The 19,661-nt window shown below is 38.5% G+C and overlaps 1 protein-coding gene across 1 annotated transcript in view; it reads left to right on the forward strand.

Moving 5' to 3' along the window:
* Positions 1 to 19,661, forward strand: part of CTDP1 (CTD phosphatase subunit 1) — a 118,712-nt gene that overhangs the window by 23,052 nt on the left and 75,999 nt on the right. Inside the window, exons 6-9 of the mRNA XM_014941047.1 lie at positions 5,653 to 5,743; positions 6,776 to 6,942; positions 8,561 to 9,646; positions 18,010 to 18,151. Of these exons, the coding sequence (XP_014796533.1) occupies positions 5,653 to 5,743; positions 6,776 to 6,942; positions 8,561 to 9,646; positions 18,010 to 18,151 (1,486 nt within the window). The remainder of the gene's footprint in view (positions 1 to 5,652; positions 5,744 to 6,775; positions 6,943 to 8,560; positions 9,647 to 18,009; positions 18,152 to 19,661) is intronic.

Consider the following 19,661-nt stretch of genomic DNA (forward strand, 5'->3'; position numbering starts at 1 on the left):
TGTAGGTTATTACTCTGCATGTCAAACTGTCCTTGCTGCTGTTCCACGTCTCCAAGCTTGCTTTTTTTTTAAAAAAAAAATAAATTGTCTTTCACATCTGCTTTTTTAATGTCACGTTGCCATGAACGCCTTGAGCAATGCTGTCCCAATGATCCCACTTCTTGGCAAGAAAGGAAGATTCCAAAACAGTTAGCTAACCATACAAGCTAGCTCTAGACCAGTTTAGAAAAGAATTGTCTAGTTAGAGAATTCTTCATGCATGTTAAATAAGACACACAAGGTTCTTGTAGTGACCAATGTAAGAGACTTCTGTAATCGGAAAAGAAACCTATTTGTGGCCTGCAACTAATTCTCCTTGAAAGAAAGTTCAGGAGAGGCATCTCCTGTCCTGCCTATTCAAGTGGAAATTTCTGCATCGCTTTGTATTTATTGGCTGTGTTATTTGAATAATCTTCCTAAAGCTTTGTCAATCTCACCCGTTGGATTTTTACCTTGCGTACTGCTAATGCATTAACACTGTCCTCCTTATAGTGTGGTTACTTCTTGTGTAGCAAAAGGGGAATGGTTTTCATATACACTAGGTGTAAATACCTGGTTTTAAGAAAGTGGGTGGACAGTCTTCCTCACTTGGATCTATGTGCCAAAATCTACATGTGGCCCCTGTACTCGGCACTGGTGAGGCCACACCTCGAGTATTGTGTCCAGTTTTGGGCACCTCAATACAAGAGAGATATCAAGGTGCTGGAGCGAGTGCAGAGGAGGATAACGAAACTAGTGAAGGGCCTAGAAGACAAATCATATGAAGAGCGGCTGAAGGAGCTGGGGCTGTTTAGTATGAGGAAGAGGAGGCTGAGGGGAGACCTCATCACCCTCTACAACTACTTGAAAGGACACTGTAGAGAGGTTGGGGCTGGTCTCTTCTCACAGGTAATTAGCAATAGAACGAGAGGGAACGGCTGCAAGCTCCAACAGGGTAGGTTTAGATTGAACATTAGGAAGGAATTTTTCACTGAAAGAGTGGTCGGGCATTGGAACAGGCTGCCCAGGGAGGTGGTGGAGTCACCATCCCTGGCTGTGTTTAAGGGCCGTTTAGATGCAGTGCTAAGGGACATGGTGTAGGGGAGGACTTTGTAGAGCAGGGTAGATGGTTGGACTCGATGATCCCAAGGGTCTCTTCCAACCTCAGTGATTCTATGATTCTATGGTGAGAAGATGTATCACTTCAGAGCCAGGGAGAAGAATGAGCTGCAGAGGTAGTGCTTTCCCAGTGATTGATCATCTCTCCGTGTGTGATTTGGTCTTGTGTTTGCTTATTTTAATCTCTGAGCTAAAACTTGGATTACCTCGCAGGCCCCGTGCTGGCACAGACTGATACTTATAATGTGACAAGCCTCTTTGTGGGCATCATACTTGAGTTGCTCCATCTGTTCCCTAGAGGAAATAGCCACCAAATGAGCAAATTAGGGTATTGCTGCTTCCTGACATCCCCAGGCTTCTGGAGTCTTGCCTGAAGCTGTCTAACCTCACCAAAAGCATTCAAACTACAAGTGGATAACTTGTACAGTGAGGACGATAGTTTTGATTGAAATATGTTGGTGTGGAGAAACAGCTGATACAGCCTTTGGTCCACGTACTCACCTGTGTAACCGAGATGCAGTAAGAAATAGGTAGCTAATCCATATAGAGAACACTTGATGGCAGTATTGGTTAGATGATTTCTCACACAAAGCTGTCAGTCTGATATTTTACCATTAAACCTGTGTTACATAAAGGAAGGACTGGTAATAAAATGCTAGGAATCTTTTTTCAGAAGGAAAAGGTTGTTTTCTCAGGTCCTTTATATACATCCTAGATTTCATCGTGAAATCTGAGCTGCTTCTTCCATGTCCTGGAAGGCTTTTTTCTCATTTTGCAAACAGATGACATCTTGTCAGTCCTTTTCTCTCGTCCCACTGACTTCTTTCAGATGTTAAGTGGGATTAGCTGATTGATATTTGTAAACAACATTTATGTCTGCTGCCGTCATTTATGTCTGCTGCCGTCATTTATCCTAAACTCATTCTTAGCTTGACACATTTACAAAGTCATATCCTGTAGTACATTTATGAAGATTAATTTGGATTTTATAATCTAGAGCTCTCCATAGTATTTCCTGTCTACAAAATAATTTTCACCCATTATTACTTATTTTTTTTTTCCTAATCTGCATAAGAGAAGTTTGGAGTATTTAATACTGAAGTCAGCTTAAATGCTGGTGGTAAAAGTCAGTGCCACTGTGAATGTTGAGCTCAGAGGCCACTAGACAATAAAATGCAATGTAAAATCACTCAGATTTAAAGTGGAATTTAGAAAGTGCAGGGCTAAGTTGAGGGCAGTCATATGTGTGCTTTGTTGCAGCAAGTATATTATAATATGTATTTCAATAAGTGACAGAGTATGTGTGTGTATGTCATCACCAGTGTCTGAAAGTCTCCAATGCTATTGAAAGATCGGGTCAACAGCTCTTTCCAGGTTCTAAAGTAGGAATTGAAGCAGAACTGGAGGTGACCTGATTCTTCAGAAATTCATTTTTAGATTAATTTTAAAAGGACTACTTCAAATTCATGTTGTATCCTACTGTTCTATCAATTCTACTATGAATTGCTACTTACCTCAATCTGCATCTAAGACTTGAGACTTGCCCAATATGAGTTAGTTACTTTAGAACATTGCATTTTGTGATGTTTTTTAACTTTAGAAGTCTTATTTGCAAGTTTGCTTTTCTAAGAGAGTCTATATGAGATCAGATAACACAGTTTGATAAGACTGCACGTGCAAAGACCCAGTCTGAGATACTGGAAAGCAACCAACTGGGGGAGAATAGTTTCTGCTAGGTAAGTCTGAATAGTCCCTCGTAATACCACAGTTAACGGGTAATGATAGGCTCTTCAGTTTGTTCAAGAAACTTCTTGAAGGCATACTTAATCACGCTGGCTAACTTACAGGAGCTCAGTTTTGATTTGAAACAGCAAGTCTTTGCCTTCAATCATTTTGACTTTTATAGAAGGCTTTGATTTACATATCTTTTTTTAAAACGTGCTTACAAAATGAGAAATTCCTCAGTTTATCCTTCCGCTGGGATGATTTGTGCAAACTGATACTTCTCTAATAAAAAACAAATCTGTTAAGAAAAAAATTAATTTCCAACAGTAAGGCAGCAGACTGTGACAATAATAATTTTTCAGGATACGATGGTGGGAAATGGGTAGGAATAAAGAAAGAAATGAAACAAAATGAAGAGTAAATCTTAGGAACACTTGCTGTTTCTGTGTACTCTATGAGTTTATACGTAGACCTTTTCATTGCTCCAAAAATCATAGAAACTTGAAACCAAATGCTCCCACAGAAAAGTGACATCATCTAAACAGATGTGGTTTTTTGGTGGTCTGTTTTGACTTTTCATAAAAAACAAAAACAAACAAACAAAAACCCTCCAAAACCAACCAACCAACCAAACAAAAAACAAACAAAGACTAACAACAACAAAAAAATCCCCACAACAGCCAAACACCAATACTTTGGAAGGTATCATCCATTTGAAACCTTCAGCTTCATTATTAAAGGTTAATATCCAAACAGTGTACTATCATCAAATTCTACATCTTTCAACATGTAGGTTGTGAAAAGATTTTTATTTTGAAGGTGGTAGAGTTTTTCATGAGGGTTTCCCAGTTCTTTTTGTTACTAAAAGCAGCAGAATAATGATTTATATTTTTATTTTAATACAGAAGTTAAATCTTAATCTTTACTTAGTTTTATTTTGGAGGCCGTATCTGCATCTACATATTTTTTAATGTAAACTTTTTAGTTCTTCAGATTTGTGTTCTATTTGCAATTATAAACCAATTAAAAGTTAATGTTTTAACTAATAGTATGTGCTCTAGCCACTAAGCGTCTGTTTGTTTTTGCATGGAGTATTTTTAGTGAATTATTAAGGGGACAAAAGTATTAAAATCAATTAGTCTTTACCAAAGCATTCTTGAAAAGCTCCAAAAGGCTACCTCACCTCTAATCCCTGACAGCATGTGTTTGGGCTTTCTTAGTTCAATTTTCCTTTTCTTACAGTTTTTGCTAGTCAGCATTGCAACTGGATGCCCCATTGCAGTTTTGCAGTTTAATGAGTGCACTCCTGTCCAATTTAGCGTAGCGAGTCCCTGCGTATTCAGATAATTAGCAGAAGAGAATTTAGTTGGGGAGAACAGCAACTTGCGTGACAGCTGATGTAGTGTGTCAAAAATATCTGTGTGTACAGCAATAAATCTTTGTAGCTAATTCTCTCAATTCATTATGCCTAGGTACTGCAAGGGTCTCACTACAGGGGATGATTCTACGAGTTTGCAGCAATTCTTAAGCATAGTCGGGTGAGTTAAGGTTGAACCTCTGTCCTTAACTCGGAATTTTCTTGCTTTTATGGGTTTTAAGTTATTCCAATTACACATTAATATGAAATACAGGATCAACTTTTCAGAAGCGATGACTGATTTGTTTATTTATTTATTTTTTTAATTTATGCCCTCTGTTTTTGAAGACCCAACTTAACACACTCCTGGGAGCTGGACTTCTAAAAGGAGTTGAATGTGTATCCTGTGCAAATCTCAGAGATCCTTGAAAGAAAATTAAAGTTGGTCCTTATAGTCTGTAGTCATTTTGAACTCTAGTTCTGGCTGTAAGATGGCCACCATATAAAATAAAGTAAAACTTTAAAAAAATTGTTCCCAGATCAAGTATTGACTACCTTGTATTATTCATAAGAATAATGAGAAGTTGATGCTAACTTCAGTGCAGTAAAAATTCAGATTAGCATGTAAAATGCCAGTTTTTCTAAGCAATTATGTGGCTCACAAAGATGAACTTCATTACTGGAGGCTAGATTCAGAAGCATGTGCATGTGTGTTTGTACACCCAAGTCACCATTTCCCTAAATAATGGCATTTTATCTTGCTTTAAGATCAGCTAGCACAGCTTCTCCTGTTTCGTTTTTGGTTTGGTTTTTTTCTTTTTTTTTTTTTTTAAAAAAAACGCAGTCTGAAAAGATACTGCAACTGGGCCTAAATATTTCTAGGAATCCCAGGATATATTCCTGATATGGAAATTGATTCAAGTATTTGTTAGAGGTACAACTTAAAACCTACAAATGCAAGAGCTCCGGCTGTAACTGTCCCTTAACTTGCCCATGGTGCTTAAGTATTGCAGCACGTGGCCGACTCTTGTGAGACTTCTCTGCAGTCCCTAGGCATAATGAGCAAAGGAGAGCATGTAGCTTTAAAGAACCACCTGTAGAGAGGTAAATGTAAGTTGCAAAAAATCACATGTGTCTATCGCCTGCTGTATCTCTTTCAGCCTAATTTATTTGGCTGTCACAAATTTAGCTTCTTCCATTTTCTTGCTATGTTGAAAGAACAGGAGATGGGATTTTTTTCTAAATTAATCCCACTGCATTAGTACAAATACTTGACCCCCTGCACTTACCTTTTCCCTCATAAAGTATCTCTTACCTTAAAATTGTATGTTAATTAAACTGCTGTTGCACAGATTAAAATAGCTGAATTATATAGAGCATAAACAAGGAACAAGCATCTTGAACATTAACTTTTAAATTTCTTCTTTCAAAAGGATTTTTGGACCCTGAAAAGAAGCTTTTTTCCCATCGGATATTGTCAAGGGATGAATGTATTGATCCATTTTCTAAAACTGGGAATCTTAGGTATGTATATGGGTCTTCTGCATTAAACAAAACAGGAAAACAAAGAGAATTTGCTAAATGTAATAAAAATTACTCCCTCTGCACTTAAAATGATTAGAGCTCTTCCTTGTCTGCCTCTTAAATATCAACACCATCTCAATAAAACTGAGATGTTAGGCATTGCAGCATTTCATCTACTTAGTGTATTCTGTGGTACTAGAACAGTAAGAATGGGAAGTAACAGCACCTTGGTTTTACTATACTTTTCATTCTTGTAATAACTGCATTTCCACTTTATGGCTTGTGATCTATAAGATCTTATAGGTTGTGGTTTTTTAATTAAAGGAAAATTCCCAGTTTGAGGTTAATTCATATTTGAAGGTCTAGCATTCTGGCTTTCCAATGTGCTACACACCTAGCAGCTTCTGTTCTGCAGTGTTTCTTGAAATTAGGTCATTTAGAGCCTTGAATTCATATTCTAGTCTAAATTCAGGTTCTGATCTTTTTCAGAGCATAAAGCCAAGATTTTTTCTAGAAGACAGAAACGTTTAGTGTTTCATAGATCTTGATTAAAAATCATTGCCTCCTCCCCATAGGAAATGAGAAGCTTTTTTCTTCACTTTTTCTGTTTTCCTATACAAGTTTACATCTTAAGTATTCTACCTCACCTGCCTAGGTGATAGAAGGATTAGTATGTTTTGCTTCCTTTTTCTTGGGTTGAATAAGTCTACTCTTCAAAAACATTTCTTATGTCTTTTTCCTGGTTATGTATAGATAGTGTATTGTCCATGTGATAGTTGTCTTCGGGCTGTTCGTTGACGTAAACTGTGAAACTAGACCACAATGTTGTAATATTTTGTTCATGCAAAGGCTTGTTGGTTCTTGCTTCTAGACGTTGGAATAGAGAATTTAAAATAGCTATTTCCTTTTTTGTATTAAAGTTCATATATAAGCATGTCCTGCAGACATGCTCATGCATCAACAGAAACTTCTTCCATTGATAGCATTATTTTCTAAAACTGGATTAATGTTGTCAACTGTTTTGTCTCTTAGAGATCTCTTCCCATGTGGGGATTCCATGGTTTGCATCATTGATGACAGAGAAGATGTTTGGAAGTTTGCACCCAATTTGATAACTGTGAAGAAATATGTATACTTTCAAGGGATAGGAGATATTAACGCACCTCCTGGATCAAGAGAAATTCAAATGAAGAAGAAAGGTAATTATAATTTTTAAATTGCTTTTATAGCTTTTTCCACTGTTTGAATGTGATTGCTGTAAGTCATTGGGGTAAGATATAAATCATCTTGCTAGTATTGCTGTTGTGCTCAGATGAGCAATCCTAGATTGTTGTGAGTCCCAGGGGGTGCTCCTGAAGCACAAATGTTAAGTAGCTTGGTAAAACTTGTGTGTTCTTGTTGAGAGCTCTCCTTTTGGTGGGTGACCACAGCAAAAGTGGAGTACTGGTAATGGTATTTTGGCTGTTATGGCTGGAGAGCTGATATGGTAGTACAGTAAATTGTTCAAGAACATACAGAAGAGGACAGTTTCTCCCTTCCCCTTCTCTGTAAAACACAGTAGTTTTTTCTTCTCTGTAGACGGTCAGGGAACCAACTTCTTCTCTCTCCTTTTTGGTCCCTTTCCCTGCCCCACTTTGGAGCAATAGTTAACGAACTCTGATATCAACATGCTGCTGAAAATGAATGTTTTGATCTCTGCTTACCTCCCTGCCTACATCATGCTAATAAAATTAGCAGGGGATTTTCAGTGTCTACTGAATGGGGCATTCTGGAATTTGACACAAGAACCTTATGTTCAGCAGGCTCAGCAGCATAATTCAAATGATGGATTTAGAAGGTATACATCACTATGTTAGCATTTAATTTAGGGGCAAAATGTATTTGAAAGACAATGGTTAAGAAAGAATTGCAGGGGTTTTTCCAGTTTAGCCAAGGGTGGTTTTATAATCACTGTCTTTCCCTTGTTGATTGAACTGAAGATGTCCAATATGGAAACAATAGTATGTACTTAAACTGAATTAGACTGCTATGACACAGGACCTCTGCACTTAACTGAGATTGACTCTCTTTTGCATGCATGTCCCTGCCCTGCAAGTAACAAAGTAGAGTGACTTCATCCAGTGTTCCTGATAACCAGAAATTTGCACACAGACATCTATCTGCAGCTTCTTTGTCTCTCTCTTCTTCTGCAAACATCTGAAGACGTGCCCTAAAGCTATTTTTTTTGCCTTTGAGTCTATTGCCCTTTACTTGTGTTCCAGCAGAGTCTCAAATGAACCTCGAACAGCATCTTTGTGTTGCTAAAACATGTATATATTTTCAACTATTAAAATACAGTTACTTTGGTTATAAGAAATAGGAAATATATGAAAGCAATGGAGTTGAGTAGTTGGAGTCCTGGTCTGGGACCTTCTGAAGTGAATTCTGCCCTATTTTTGATTCTCTGCAGTAGTTTCATTGCCCCGAGATCTTGTAGCATACATAAAATGTATGCTACAAGATAAATCCTTTAATGTATACATAGTTAACAAATATTACTTGTGACCTTTTAATTAAAAAAAAAGCTACTTACACAGCTTCTTAGCAAAAGTAAAATTTGTTAGGTTTTCCAGTTCTTTCTAGTAATCATTGACACCTAAAGTATCTTAGCTTCGAAAAGCCTAGTTGTCACTTCTAAGCATAGTGAAGTCTAACTGCATATGAAAACTGGGTGTTTAAGGAAAAAGAAAACTAAATTTTCACTAAACTTAAAAAAAAAAAAAAAACCAAAATCTGAGAAAATATGTACATTTTATTTCTTTCTTTCTTGTGTCTTAGTAAACCACTCTACAAAACCAGAGGCACTTGTTTCAGCAGTGACATCAGCAAAGGATGCTGAAGAAATAAAGAATGTTACATGTATAGAAGAACAAAGCAATGGTCTCAAGAAAGCTACAAAGGACACTTGCACTGCAAATGGAAGTACTTCTGTAAGCAGTGAAACATCCGACTGGGACATGAACTCTCGTGAGAAAGTTAATGCCCAGGACTCCTTAAATGATAGTGCTGACCACAAAATGGACAGTGAGGTCACTCATGATTTGACAAATACAAAAGAATCTCAGACTTTTTCAGAACAAGCTGAGAAAACGGAGATAGAGAAGCAGCAAACCCAAGACAAGACAACAAATGACTTGGACTTTGAACTGTCTAGTGACAGTGAAAGCGAGGGTGGATTGGATACCAGAAAGTCATCCACTTCTGTATCAGATAGTGAGAATGAGGAAAAAAGAAGCTGGAAGAAATCCACACAACCTCTGCAGGATGAGAATTTGCAGAAAGAGAGCTGCACTGATGTGAGTGAAAAAAAGGATGGTCTGGTGAACCATTCTGGGGACACGCAACCTCTACCTAGTGAAAACATTCATGACAAAGCTGATCTTGAAGCACAAGAAGAAAGTGAACAAGAAAGTCTTTGTGATTTAGGAAATGGGTGTGCAGACAAGAAAGAAGCTGAAACAGAGTCTCAGAATAGTGAACAGTCTGGAATTACAATGGGTGAGTCCTTAGACCAGAGTATGGAGGAAGAAGAGGAGGAGGACGATACAGATGACGACGACCATTTAATATACCTCGAAGAGATCCTTGTGCGGGTTCACACTGATTATTACACCAAGTATGACAAATACCTGAAAAAAGAGATTGAGGAAATTCCAGACATTAGAAAAATAGTACCAGAACTGAAAAGTAAAGTGTTGGCAGATGTAACCATAATATTTAGTGGACTCTACCCAACAAACTTCCCCATTGAGAAAACACGGGAACACTATCACGCCACAGCACTTGGAGCTAAAATTGTGAAGAATCTAGTACTGAGTGCTGATGATCCTGACAAAGCAACGCATCTCATTGCGGCAAGGACAGGTGGGTAAATGAGACTTGAGTTTCCCATCAGTTTTTTTCCTGTGACAGTTCATTCATGCCTTCAGCTGGTTTTTGTATAACCTGCAGTCTTAACCTAACTGACATTAGAATTGAAGTTAAAGGGAAGATTCTTCCTAGCACAACTTGGAAGCCCTTTTTTTAAAGGCTTTTTTGCTGCTTTTTTGGATCAAGCATGGCTTTTAAGTGTTAATAGGAGGACCTGTTAAATAACCTCTGGTGTAATATGTCATGACTCCTTGGTTGGTGATACTGAGTCTTTGACTATTAAGGTTGTTGAATAGAAACTTCAAAGTTTGTGTCAGAGAAAAGTTTATAGTGGTCTTGCTATAAAGTTTCAGCAACGCTTGCTTTCTTGGTTTGTCATATTTCACCTCTGATGGTTCAGTTTCGCTTTGTATGGAATTCAAATGGATTATCCTAAAAGACTGGAATCTGATAATACCCTGTCACTGCTCTCTGTATAACCTGTACATCTTTGTCATGAATATAAGAGAGTTTAGCCTGACTTTTGTTATGTATTTAGCTTCTAGTACAAGATTTTGTATGCGCCTTGGTCCTCAGTTACCTCGTTGTTGGCCTTTTGAAGTTGCAATCCAAATATCTGATAATGAAAACCATGAAATCCAAAAGTAAAACTGCATAGTTTAAATCATCTAAAAGTTCTAGGTAGCTTTAGGACATCCTTAGATGTCGTAAGCCAAGAAATACACATCTGCTGCCTATTGGAATATTTTTTTCATGTTCCTGTGAGCTTTCAGTCCATCAGAAGCATCTTTGTTTCATCAGCTTGTATTATAAAAGAATGGAGTATATTTTCACTGGCTGTAATATAGATGAGTGAATTTTTCTTGAAGCGACTATGACTTAGAAATATCTTGTTCTATTTCTTTATACAGCTGACCAGGAATAATGTCTTCCTGTTGAGGAGGCAGTGATGAACCCTTTTGGGAAAGATTCTCATGGATTGCTTGAGGATTTTGTTGTGATCTTTTTTTTCAACTATATTTTTCTCCCTGCCAGTTAGACGGGAGTAGTTATGCTGCATCATCCTAATTTCGTGAGGGAAACTGACGTTTAATCAATGATGTTAAGGATATAAATTGTGTCCTGTCACAGCTGAATTCATGATAATTCAGCTGTCAGCGTGATTTTCATACTGATTCTTGTGTGGTTAGAAAGCAAGTTCTACAAATCTCTGTTACTGCAGGTAAGCCTTACAAATGCTACATCTCTGGCTCCTGTGGCAAATATCTGAAGCGCTGCATAATGTGGAATTCCTGGTGAAAGGGGGAAACAAAAAAATGTCCCTTCTTGACTTTTGTTCAGAAATCAATGGCCTGAGACCAGACAATGTTGTTTTAATACTTAGTCTGGAGAAGCAGTGGGGATAAATACTGTTAGCTTTTGAGTTTTGAACACAGTTGGTGTGAAACTGAGTACCCCCTAGATCTTGGAGGGATGGATTTCCCCTTTGCAAAATGACCACATCATAGCTGGGTGTATGGGATGAACAGCTAGTGAATGCTGCTTTAGATTATATTTACAGCATTCTTGCCAGCCTATTGCAGTAAATAATTTAAATTTCTTTTATTCTTTGCTTATACTTGTCTGTTTCTCTGCAGACATTCTGTGATTCAGATAGTCTGGATTATGAAGATAAATCCTTTTTCTTGGAGAAAAATTGGGATTTTTTTCATTATATAGAGAGGAAAATACAAGGATCTGTATCATCTAATCAGCTTTCATAAATCTGAATGACTGAGAAAAGGCTACCTTAGAGTCCTTTCCACTTGCCTATGGGCTGTATAAATCTTATTTTAGTTTTTGAAATATCTGCTGTTTGCTTTAAGCAACAGTAAACTGCACTGGGTGATGGGTTGTTACAGCTGTGTACACACTTGGCGAAGCAGTTACCACACTATTTTATAAATCTTGTTATGCTCTTTCCTGAACAAATAAAAGATACTGTAGTTGATTTTTGTATTGAGTTTTTGCTGGTGGAGAAGATAAAAGCTGTTCAGGTCACTTAAAAATTAGTCTAGTGGGGTAGGAGTGGAAATATGTCAGTTTAGGCCCTGAATGTTTCTTCTTTTTTTTTTTTTTATTTTTCAAAATATGTTTAATCCTGTGTCTTTTCCTATACTTCGAAAGCTATATGGGAATAATTTCCTTACTTTTGGTGGTTAGCCTACATCAAGTTTTGCTTAATATCATTAAATATCAGATTGCTTAAAATACCAAGTATTCGATGAGCTGTGGCTCCTTTTTATTCATCCTCGTCTACCTTAAAAAAATACATGCTTCTGGTCTCTCTCTCTCTGAGATACTTAGAGAAGAGAAAGCTGCCAGTTGATAGTCTTGTTAGCCTGTCCTGTGACTTGGTGGGAGGTCTTCACAGGCATGGCTATGATGTGTCCACAGATATTTTCTTTAAACTTTTTTTTCAGTGAACAGTATTTTCAAAGACCACGTTTTTACAAAAAATATCCCGTTGAGCCCTTCTCTAAACTTGATCACGGACCAGGTAAGCCTGTTGCTTTTCCTGGCAAAGCACAGGGCAGTGATAAAGCTGAACTCTAGGTGTAGCCTCCAAACAGCACATCTATCACTATTTCATGGTCATTTAATTCTTCTAGGGCTGAGCACTGAGGTCTGTATGACTTGTCTTAGGTTAATGTGGTTGAAGAGCTCCAGGATTTGATCATAAATCAGGATTTATATGTGAAAATGGTCTGAAGAGAAATAAACTTTTAGTGATGAGATTTTCCAAGCGACGCCTGGCAACCCGGTTAGAAGCTGCCACAAGGATCTGTTGACTTTGGTGTGTTGGAATCAGGAGAGTGTTTTGAGAGCGACTCTGGTGGTTGCTCCACCTGCATCCATTGGGTTCACTCTGGCACAGCCTCGACCGTGGCCTTGAGCCTCTCCTCATGGAGGGAGATGGAATTGGAGGGTGCACTCAACTAAAGACTCCAGGGCATATGACCCACAGGACTGGAACAGAGTCAATCCAAAGCCAAAGTCCCTGAAATTCATGTTGGGGTGAGCATTGCTCCTCCAGCACCCCTTTGCCCTGAAGATTTCCCTCTTGGGCTGCACTAGTTGGTAACGTGAATGTAGCCAAATATGCAGTGTAATATTTCTTCTTAGTCTTTATAAATTTACACCTTAGGTCTCATTTATCTATGTTGCTTTAATGCCTAGTGTGCTTCATATTGTGGATAAGACAAAATAGTTATGTCCTGGAGAACAGCTGTAGAAGTTTAGTCTTGCATTATTGATTTTTAGTCACTTTTTTTAGTAATGAGTTGTCAAGATTAACAGGATGCTTTTTTGTTGGGGTTTTTTTTTTGTTTGGTTTGTTGTTTTTTTCAACCTTTCTTTGCAAGTTCAAAAGCAGAATTAATGACTCCCCAGGTTTGCAAATAACCTTTTCCCAATATTATGTGCTTCAGGCTGTATCTGTCAGAGGGTAGATGTGATGAATTTGGACCCTGGCTGCTTCACGTAAAAAGGCTTGTGTGCCTTTTTACCTTTTTGGAACACTTTTAGACTAGAATTTGAAGTAGGGAAAGGTGATTAGAGGAGAATAATGCAAAAAAAGCAGTCCAGAAAAACAGTTTTTCTCTTAAGTGATTTTTAGCCCAGCTGGATGATTCAGAGGTTTTGAACTGTATCAGAAATGCTGTTGCTTGGAAGGATTAAAGTCCTTTCTGCTGTTTCTCCTTAATAAGCACACTTCCAAAAGAGGGAGTTACGCTGGGGAAAGGGAGAGGAGAAGGCGATATTAAGTATTGCAGTACTATTTCTCCTGCCCAGTTAAATGTGTTCTACCAAATCTTGCTCTAAAACCATTATACATGTGAAATCTTGATTTGTGAAGAAGTCAGCTAGAAACAGAAGGCAGCCCCTGAGGTGGCACAGTGCGTTACCTCGTGCGATTCTCAGTCTGCTGGAGCGTGCAACAGGCAGCTGTGCTTTGGAGAGGAGGAGGAAGCAGAAGGCCTTGGTGTTGTGGAGGTGAGAAAGGTAAAGGTTTTCCACCATCAGGAGATGGGTTTGGTTACACACTGGTCTTTATAGAGTGGTTTGAGTTGGAAAGGACCATAAAGGTCATCAAGTTCCAAACCCTCTGCCCTGGGCAGAGACACCTCCCACCAGACCAGGTTGCTCAGAGCCCCATCCAGCCAGGTCTTGAGCACTTCCAGGGATGGGACGTCCACATCATCTCTGGGCAACCTGTTCCAGTGTCTCACCAGCCTCAGAGGAAAGAATTTCTTTCTGGTATCTAATCTAAATCTCCCCTCTTCCAATTTAAAACCATTACCCCTTGTCCTATCACTACCCTCCCTGATAAAGGGTCAGTCCCCATCTCTCTTTACGTACTGGAAGGTCTTCCCGGAGCCTTCTCGTCTCCAGGCTGAACAGAGTCCCCATCTCTCCTGTAGGTTCCCTTTACGTACTGGAAGGTCTCCCTGGAGCCTTCTCTTCTCCAGGCTGAACAGCCCCAACTCTCTCAGCCTGTCCTCATAGCAGAGGTTCTCCATCCCTCTGATTGTCTTCATGGCCCTGTTCCAAAAGGTCCATGTCCTTCCTTTTTTTAGGACTCTAACGCCGGACACAGTACTCCAGGTGGGGTCAGCTGGGGTGGGGTTATGTTCCCAACTTTAATTTTATAACAATGGTTATACCTTTTGGAGATACTGTTTCAGAACCATAAGTTTCATACAAAGTATGTCTTCATGGACCTGTTCCAAAAGGTTCATGTCCTTCCTGTGTCGACGACTCTAAAGCTGGACACAATACTCCAGGTGGCATCAACTGGGGTGGGGTTATGTTGCCAACTTTAATTTTATATCAGTGGTTATACCTTTTGGAGATATTGTTTCAGAACCATAAGTTTCATACAAAGTAGGGCCATTTTGGCTTTCATGTTTATGGCTTCTGTTGCAATCCTGTTGGCTAGAAGAAGAGTTTACTGAGCTCCTCAGCGTATCTCCGGCGTGAAATGATCAGATATGCGTGAATGCAGACTGTGTTTGCGTGTGGAACGGGCAGCAAGATGAAGCACCTGACAAGTCATCAATGCAGAAGCATCAGTTTTAAAAATAGTTGGAGGAAGCCATCTTCTCATATAACTTCACAGATTTAACATGAGTTGAAGGTGCAGTTTTATGGTTTTGTTCAGGTTGCCCCTGAGGAGGTCCAAAAAGAGCAGCAATAACTTTAGTTGGGGCAATGGATGTACTTAGGGTATCAGGCAAGCTTTTCTTCAGGGTATTATAAGCACAGTCTGTCTATCCAATAGCTGCAGCAACTCTAGTTAACTGTTCTGTATGCTTACTAGTATTCAGTCAGCTGCAGAGTTAAGCACAGGACAGCATCACTGGTCTTATGTCTGGTATTTGATTCAGCATCTGTACCTGAATTCAGCACAAGTACCTGAACTTCCACTGGACATTTTTCTTTTGTTGCCTTTTTTTTTCCCCCTAAAACTCCTATGCTTATGAACCCAATTTCAGCATCCTCCTTATGGCAGCTGTCGTCTTAGCTCTTTGTTCTATTATGTTGTCATTGCTTTTCTCCTTTATTACCCATAAAAAAAAGTATTTTCCAAGCCAACTCTTTTACTTTTTTAATCCTTTTTTTCCCCCAGATCTCTGACCTGATTGTCCTTCAGAACCTCTGCTTTCTTTCCTCTGAGATGTACCCTGTATATAAATTAAATACAGCTTTATACTTGTATCTAACTGCAGCTATTTCCACAATTCCCACTGAAGTTATAGAAATAATAATAACAGCCCTTCCTGTGGAAGCGCCTTCTGGCACTGTAAACTGGCTCATTTCCAACGAGTGTTGTCTGAAAGTGCTCTGGGTCACCGATTACTTTTGTCCCTGATGATTAATTGGAAAACAGATTTCTTGTATCAGGGGGATGAATGATCTGAGTGTCCTGACCTCCCTTCTTAAAAGAGTTTTGCTTTTTAGTTGGTTAAAGCCTCTTGACGGCAAAGGTGTGCTGGGATTAACACAGTTGGAGTTCTAAAGTTGTGTTCATGGGGTGTTTGTTGGATGGTGGTTTTATTTTTATATCATGGCAAAATTCAAAATACGGCACTTCTAAATCACTTGTGGTTTGGGAAGGGCTTTATCTTTAAATACTTGTGTTTGTGTTGTGTTCTTAAATGAACGCTTTTTTATTGCAAAGATAGTAACATGGAGAAAAGCTTTACATTTACTGCATGGCTCTTAAATCCTGAACTGTGGAATTGCTTGCATTTACTGCTGAAGGTAGAATAAATATATTTGTGTACAGAACATCTTTTTCTTAATCTAAATCCAAGAAATAAAGTATTTGCATCTAAAGGTAGAGGAAAAGGTAGCCCTATTCCTGTATTCTGTTGGGTTTGGAGGAACAAAAGCAGGGAAACAGAGGCTTTCAGCAGTTCAGTAAAGGACAATGATCTCCTGCCCTAACTGTTTGTTTAGTCTTTTTGAATTTACGGAAGTCTAGAAAATAAACTGCTTAGCTAGTTAGGTCAATCCTCAAGAGCATTTCAGCTGATCTGTCTGCCCCAGAAGATTCTAGTTCAGGTTGTACATCGTCCTTTAGGTAGTTGCTCTTAACTGTTTGCTTTCATCTTCAAATGATGTGGAGAAGTAGGAGTACTTCAAGACTTTCATCTTAATTGAAACAAGTAAAGTCATGTTGTTAAATGACAGCCGTGCAGATAAAACTCCAGGGAACTATGTTGAAACCATTGAATTAATTTGCTGTTCTTGCTTCCTTGTCAGAATTTTTCTGAAATTTGATTTTATTTTTTTTTTCTGGAGGCTTCATTCTTGAAGGCACATGTGTGAAATAGACAAGGCTTATAAATACTAACTTTTAAAAACTTACCTTATTTACTCTAGATATTTTTTTTTTTTAGTTAAACTAGACTAGAGTATTGTGGTTTTATATAAGTATCTGCAGGAAGAAATCCCAGGGTCTCTGTGCAAAGCTGACGGGCTTCAACAGGAGTGGGCAGTGTTCAGGGTGATATATTCTTCACCTTCAGTTCTGAGAGCTCTTAAGCTAGAGGAGAGGGCTGAGTTGTTAATTGAAATCCCTGCCTTTAGTTCTTGATGATCTACTTTTATTTTGCTTTTCTAAACACACCAAAAAAAAAAAAAAGTAGTGCAATATTGAGTGTATTATTCCGTCTTGCTGCAAAGATGTTTACTGGCAAAATGACTGAGTTTGGTAAGCATTTTAAACAATGTGTAAATAAGATGAAATGTGATAAATTATAGGGTTATAATAAAAGGGAAAAGTGATGGCTTTCAGCTATGAGGCAGAACGTCAGACTGATGAGAGTTCCTTTACCACATTCTAGCTACACCAGTATTTGTGCACTGTAAAAATACCACATGTGTCAAGCACAGATATATCAGGTCAGAATCCTTGGGATTTTTCTCTGTTGCATATATATTTAATGGCAGATTATATAATTTTGTGTTGTTTCCAAGTGTTCAGACCCTCCATAGATCTCTTGAAAACAAATACCACAGTTGGTAATATTAATTTTTTTCCAATCAAATAGAAGAAATACAATCTTGAGGCATTTAGACAGTCAGCTGTTTCTGAGAACAGATGACATTTTCATGGTTAATTTTAACCTTTGTTTAAACTGCTTCTCTTTGCTTAGTGGTTTTGGTGCTTCTTGGCAAAGATTTATTGCAACTTGACTGAGGTTCTGTCTTGTTCTGGCTTCTGTAGAGGGTGGAAATTGAGATCACTTGCACCCTGCATTGTTGATGGTTTCATGGGGGCTTTGTGCTAGCCTGCCATGTTTAACTTCACATTCGTTGTTCCTCTTTGGCATGAAATAATCCATTTTTCTGCTTTTCCTCTGCTCCTGGTAAATGGAGGTTGAAGGGGTGACTGGCTGTTAAAAAAGTAGATACTGCGTGTACAGGGACAAATTAGCATGATAAGTTAGTGTTAGGCTTTACCAGCATTGAAGAGTTGCTGCTGCTTGGACTCTGAAAAATAGAAATAAAGCAGATGAAATACAAAAGTATATTTTTATTGTTCAGTTTATGTGGAGATGTAGAGGTTTTCTGTATGGATTAATTTTAGCAGACTACTTCAACGGTGCGAGTGCTTCAGGAAGTTATCACATCTTATTTTATCTCACTTCTATCAGCTGTGATTGTTTGGTTGGATTGGGGAGGGGTGTTTCTTTTTTTTTCCCTGTAAGACTGATCACAAAATCTTCTTCTTAAACCAGTGCGTACTTAAAACTGTTTTCTGTGTTTCTGGGAAAACAGTAATGTTATGTTTAACTTCGTAATAGGCACGGAAAAAGTACGGCAAGCTCAGGACTGCAAGGACCTTCATGTTGTAAACCCTGACTGGCTGTGGAGCTGCCTGGAGCGCTGGGACAAGGTTGAGGAACAGCTCTTTCCCTTGAAGGATGACTACATCAAAACACACAGGTAGGTGGGAGTAGGGGACATGAAAACAGATTGTTCACACAATGATGCTAATTTGGTAATGCAGCCATAAAATCGGTTTCCTGCAAATTTCAGAATGCTGTGCAGTGCTTACAGATTTTTATGAAAGAACCCTCCATTTTTGTCCATTTCTATGCTGCTTAAACTGAAGACTGTTGAGGGATTGAGAGGCAGTTCAGCAACTAGTAGAATCAGGAGAAACCTGTGGTACCAGTAGTTTCTTAAGCAGTTGTCACTGTTAGCCGTCTTCAGCTGGAACAGTAGACCTTTGCAGTTCATCCACAAACTGATTCAGGGAATGCCATCAGGGAAGGTACAGGATCATTCATGCTGCCAAATGAAAAGAAAAAGAAAAAAAGCACACACTCCCACAACATGAAAAATTGGTAAAGTATGGCATTTTTTTCTGAGACTTGGTGGTGAGGAGGAAGAGAATACCAGAAAATACCAGGAAAATCTAAGAGGCATTGGACAGCAAATAGAAGGGGACAACCAAAAACTTTATTAACACAGAGGAAGTCAGAGGGCTATTAAGAACAGTGCCCTTCAGGAAGGTGGCATGGTTAAAATAACTCATGACAAGATACTGTAGAGCCAGATTTTGCTTCTTGACTTGTCCATTTGGATAGACTCACATTAATAGTGTCTAACAAGCCTAAGGGAGGACCTTCCCTTCTGTGTTTAAACAAGAAGGGGCACAGCGTGTTAGGTTTTCTGTACTAAACTGCTACTGGTGTGATTGACTGAATAAGCTCAAGGTTTGCTTTCTGCTTAGAAGACAATAGCCCTCAAAGGAGGGCAGAATGTGCATGTGTAAGTCCTCATACACTCTGAAGACACCAAAAGTAGAAACATCTGGAAGTGAGATCACGTATCAAAAAGGAGACTAGGTAGACACCCAGGATCTACAAAACTTAGGAAAGGGCTGTAGCCTCCTTATGGCTTGAGTTAGAATACTTTGTTTTTTAAAAGTGCTATGAGATTATTATTTTTTTTAATCAAACTTTGGAATATTTGTATGGGATGTTTAACTTGTCTTAGAGGCCTGACACAGCCAAGTTCTCAGTACTGATCTTGGACAGTGACTTGTAAGCATCATTTTTTGATGTCAAGATGAATGTTCGTCTTTCTACCTGTCTTAATATACTCTTCCATTTTATCAAAAATTGTTGATAATTTTTCCTACTTCTGTGTTCCAAATAAAATATACCTTAACTTCTTATTTCCCTTCACTACATCCCTCACAAAGTTCAGTCAGTAAGACGTCTATCTTAATGCAAAAACTTTTAGTTATTCACCCAACATGTGCAACTTCGGAAAAGGCTTTTCTCCATAATGAAACTGCTTGAAATAATGATTATTGGTCCAGAACACTTAGGAACTAGGTGAAGAATGAACTCTGAGAAAATATTTGCATATAAAATAAGCTTAAGAATAGCAAAACAAAGTAAACTTGAAATCAGTTGACTCTAAGTATTGATGCTGCAAGACT

The sequence above is a fragment of the Calidris pugnax genome, unplaced genomic scaffold, assembly GCF_001431845.1.
Source record: "Calidris pugnax isolate Ruff unplaced genomic scaffold, ASM143184v1 scaffold8, whole genome shotgun sequence".
Taxonomy (NCBI): Eukaryota; Metazoa; Chordata; class Aves; order Charadriiformes; family Scolopacidae; genus Calidris; species Calidris pugnax.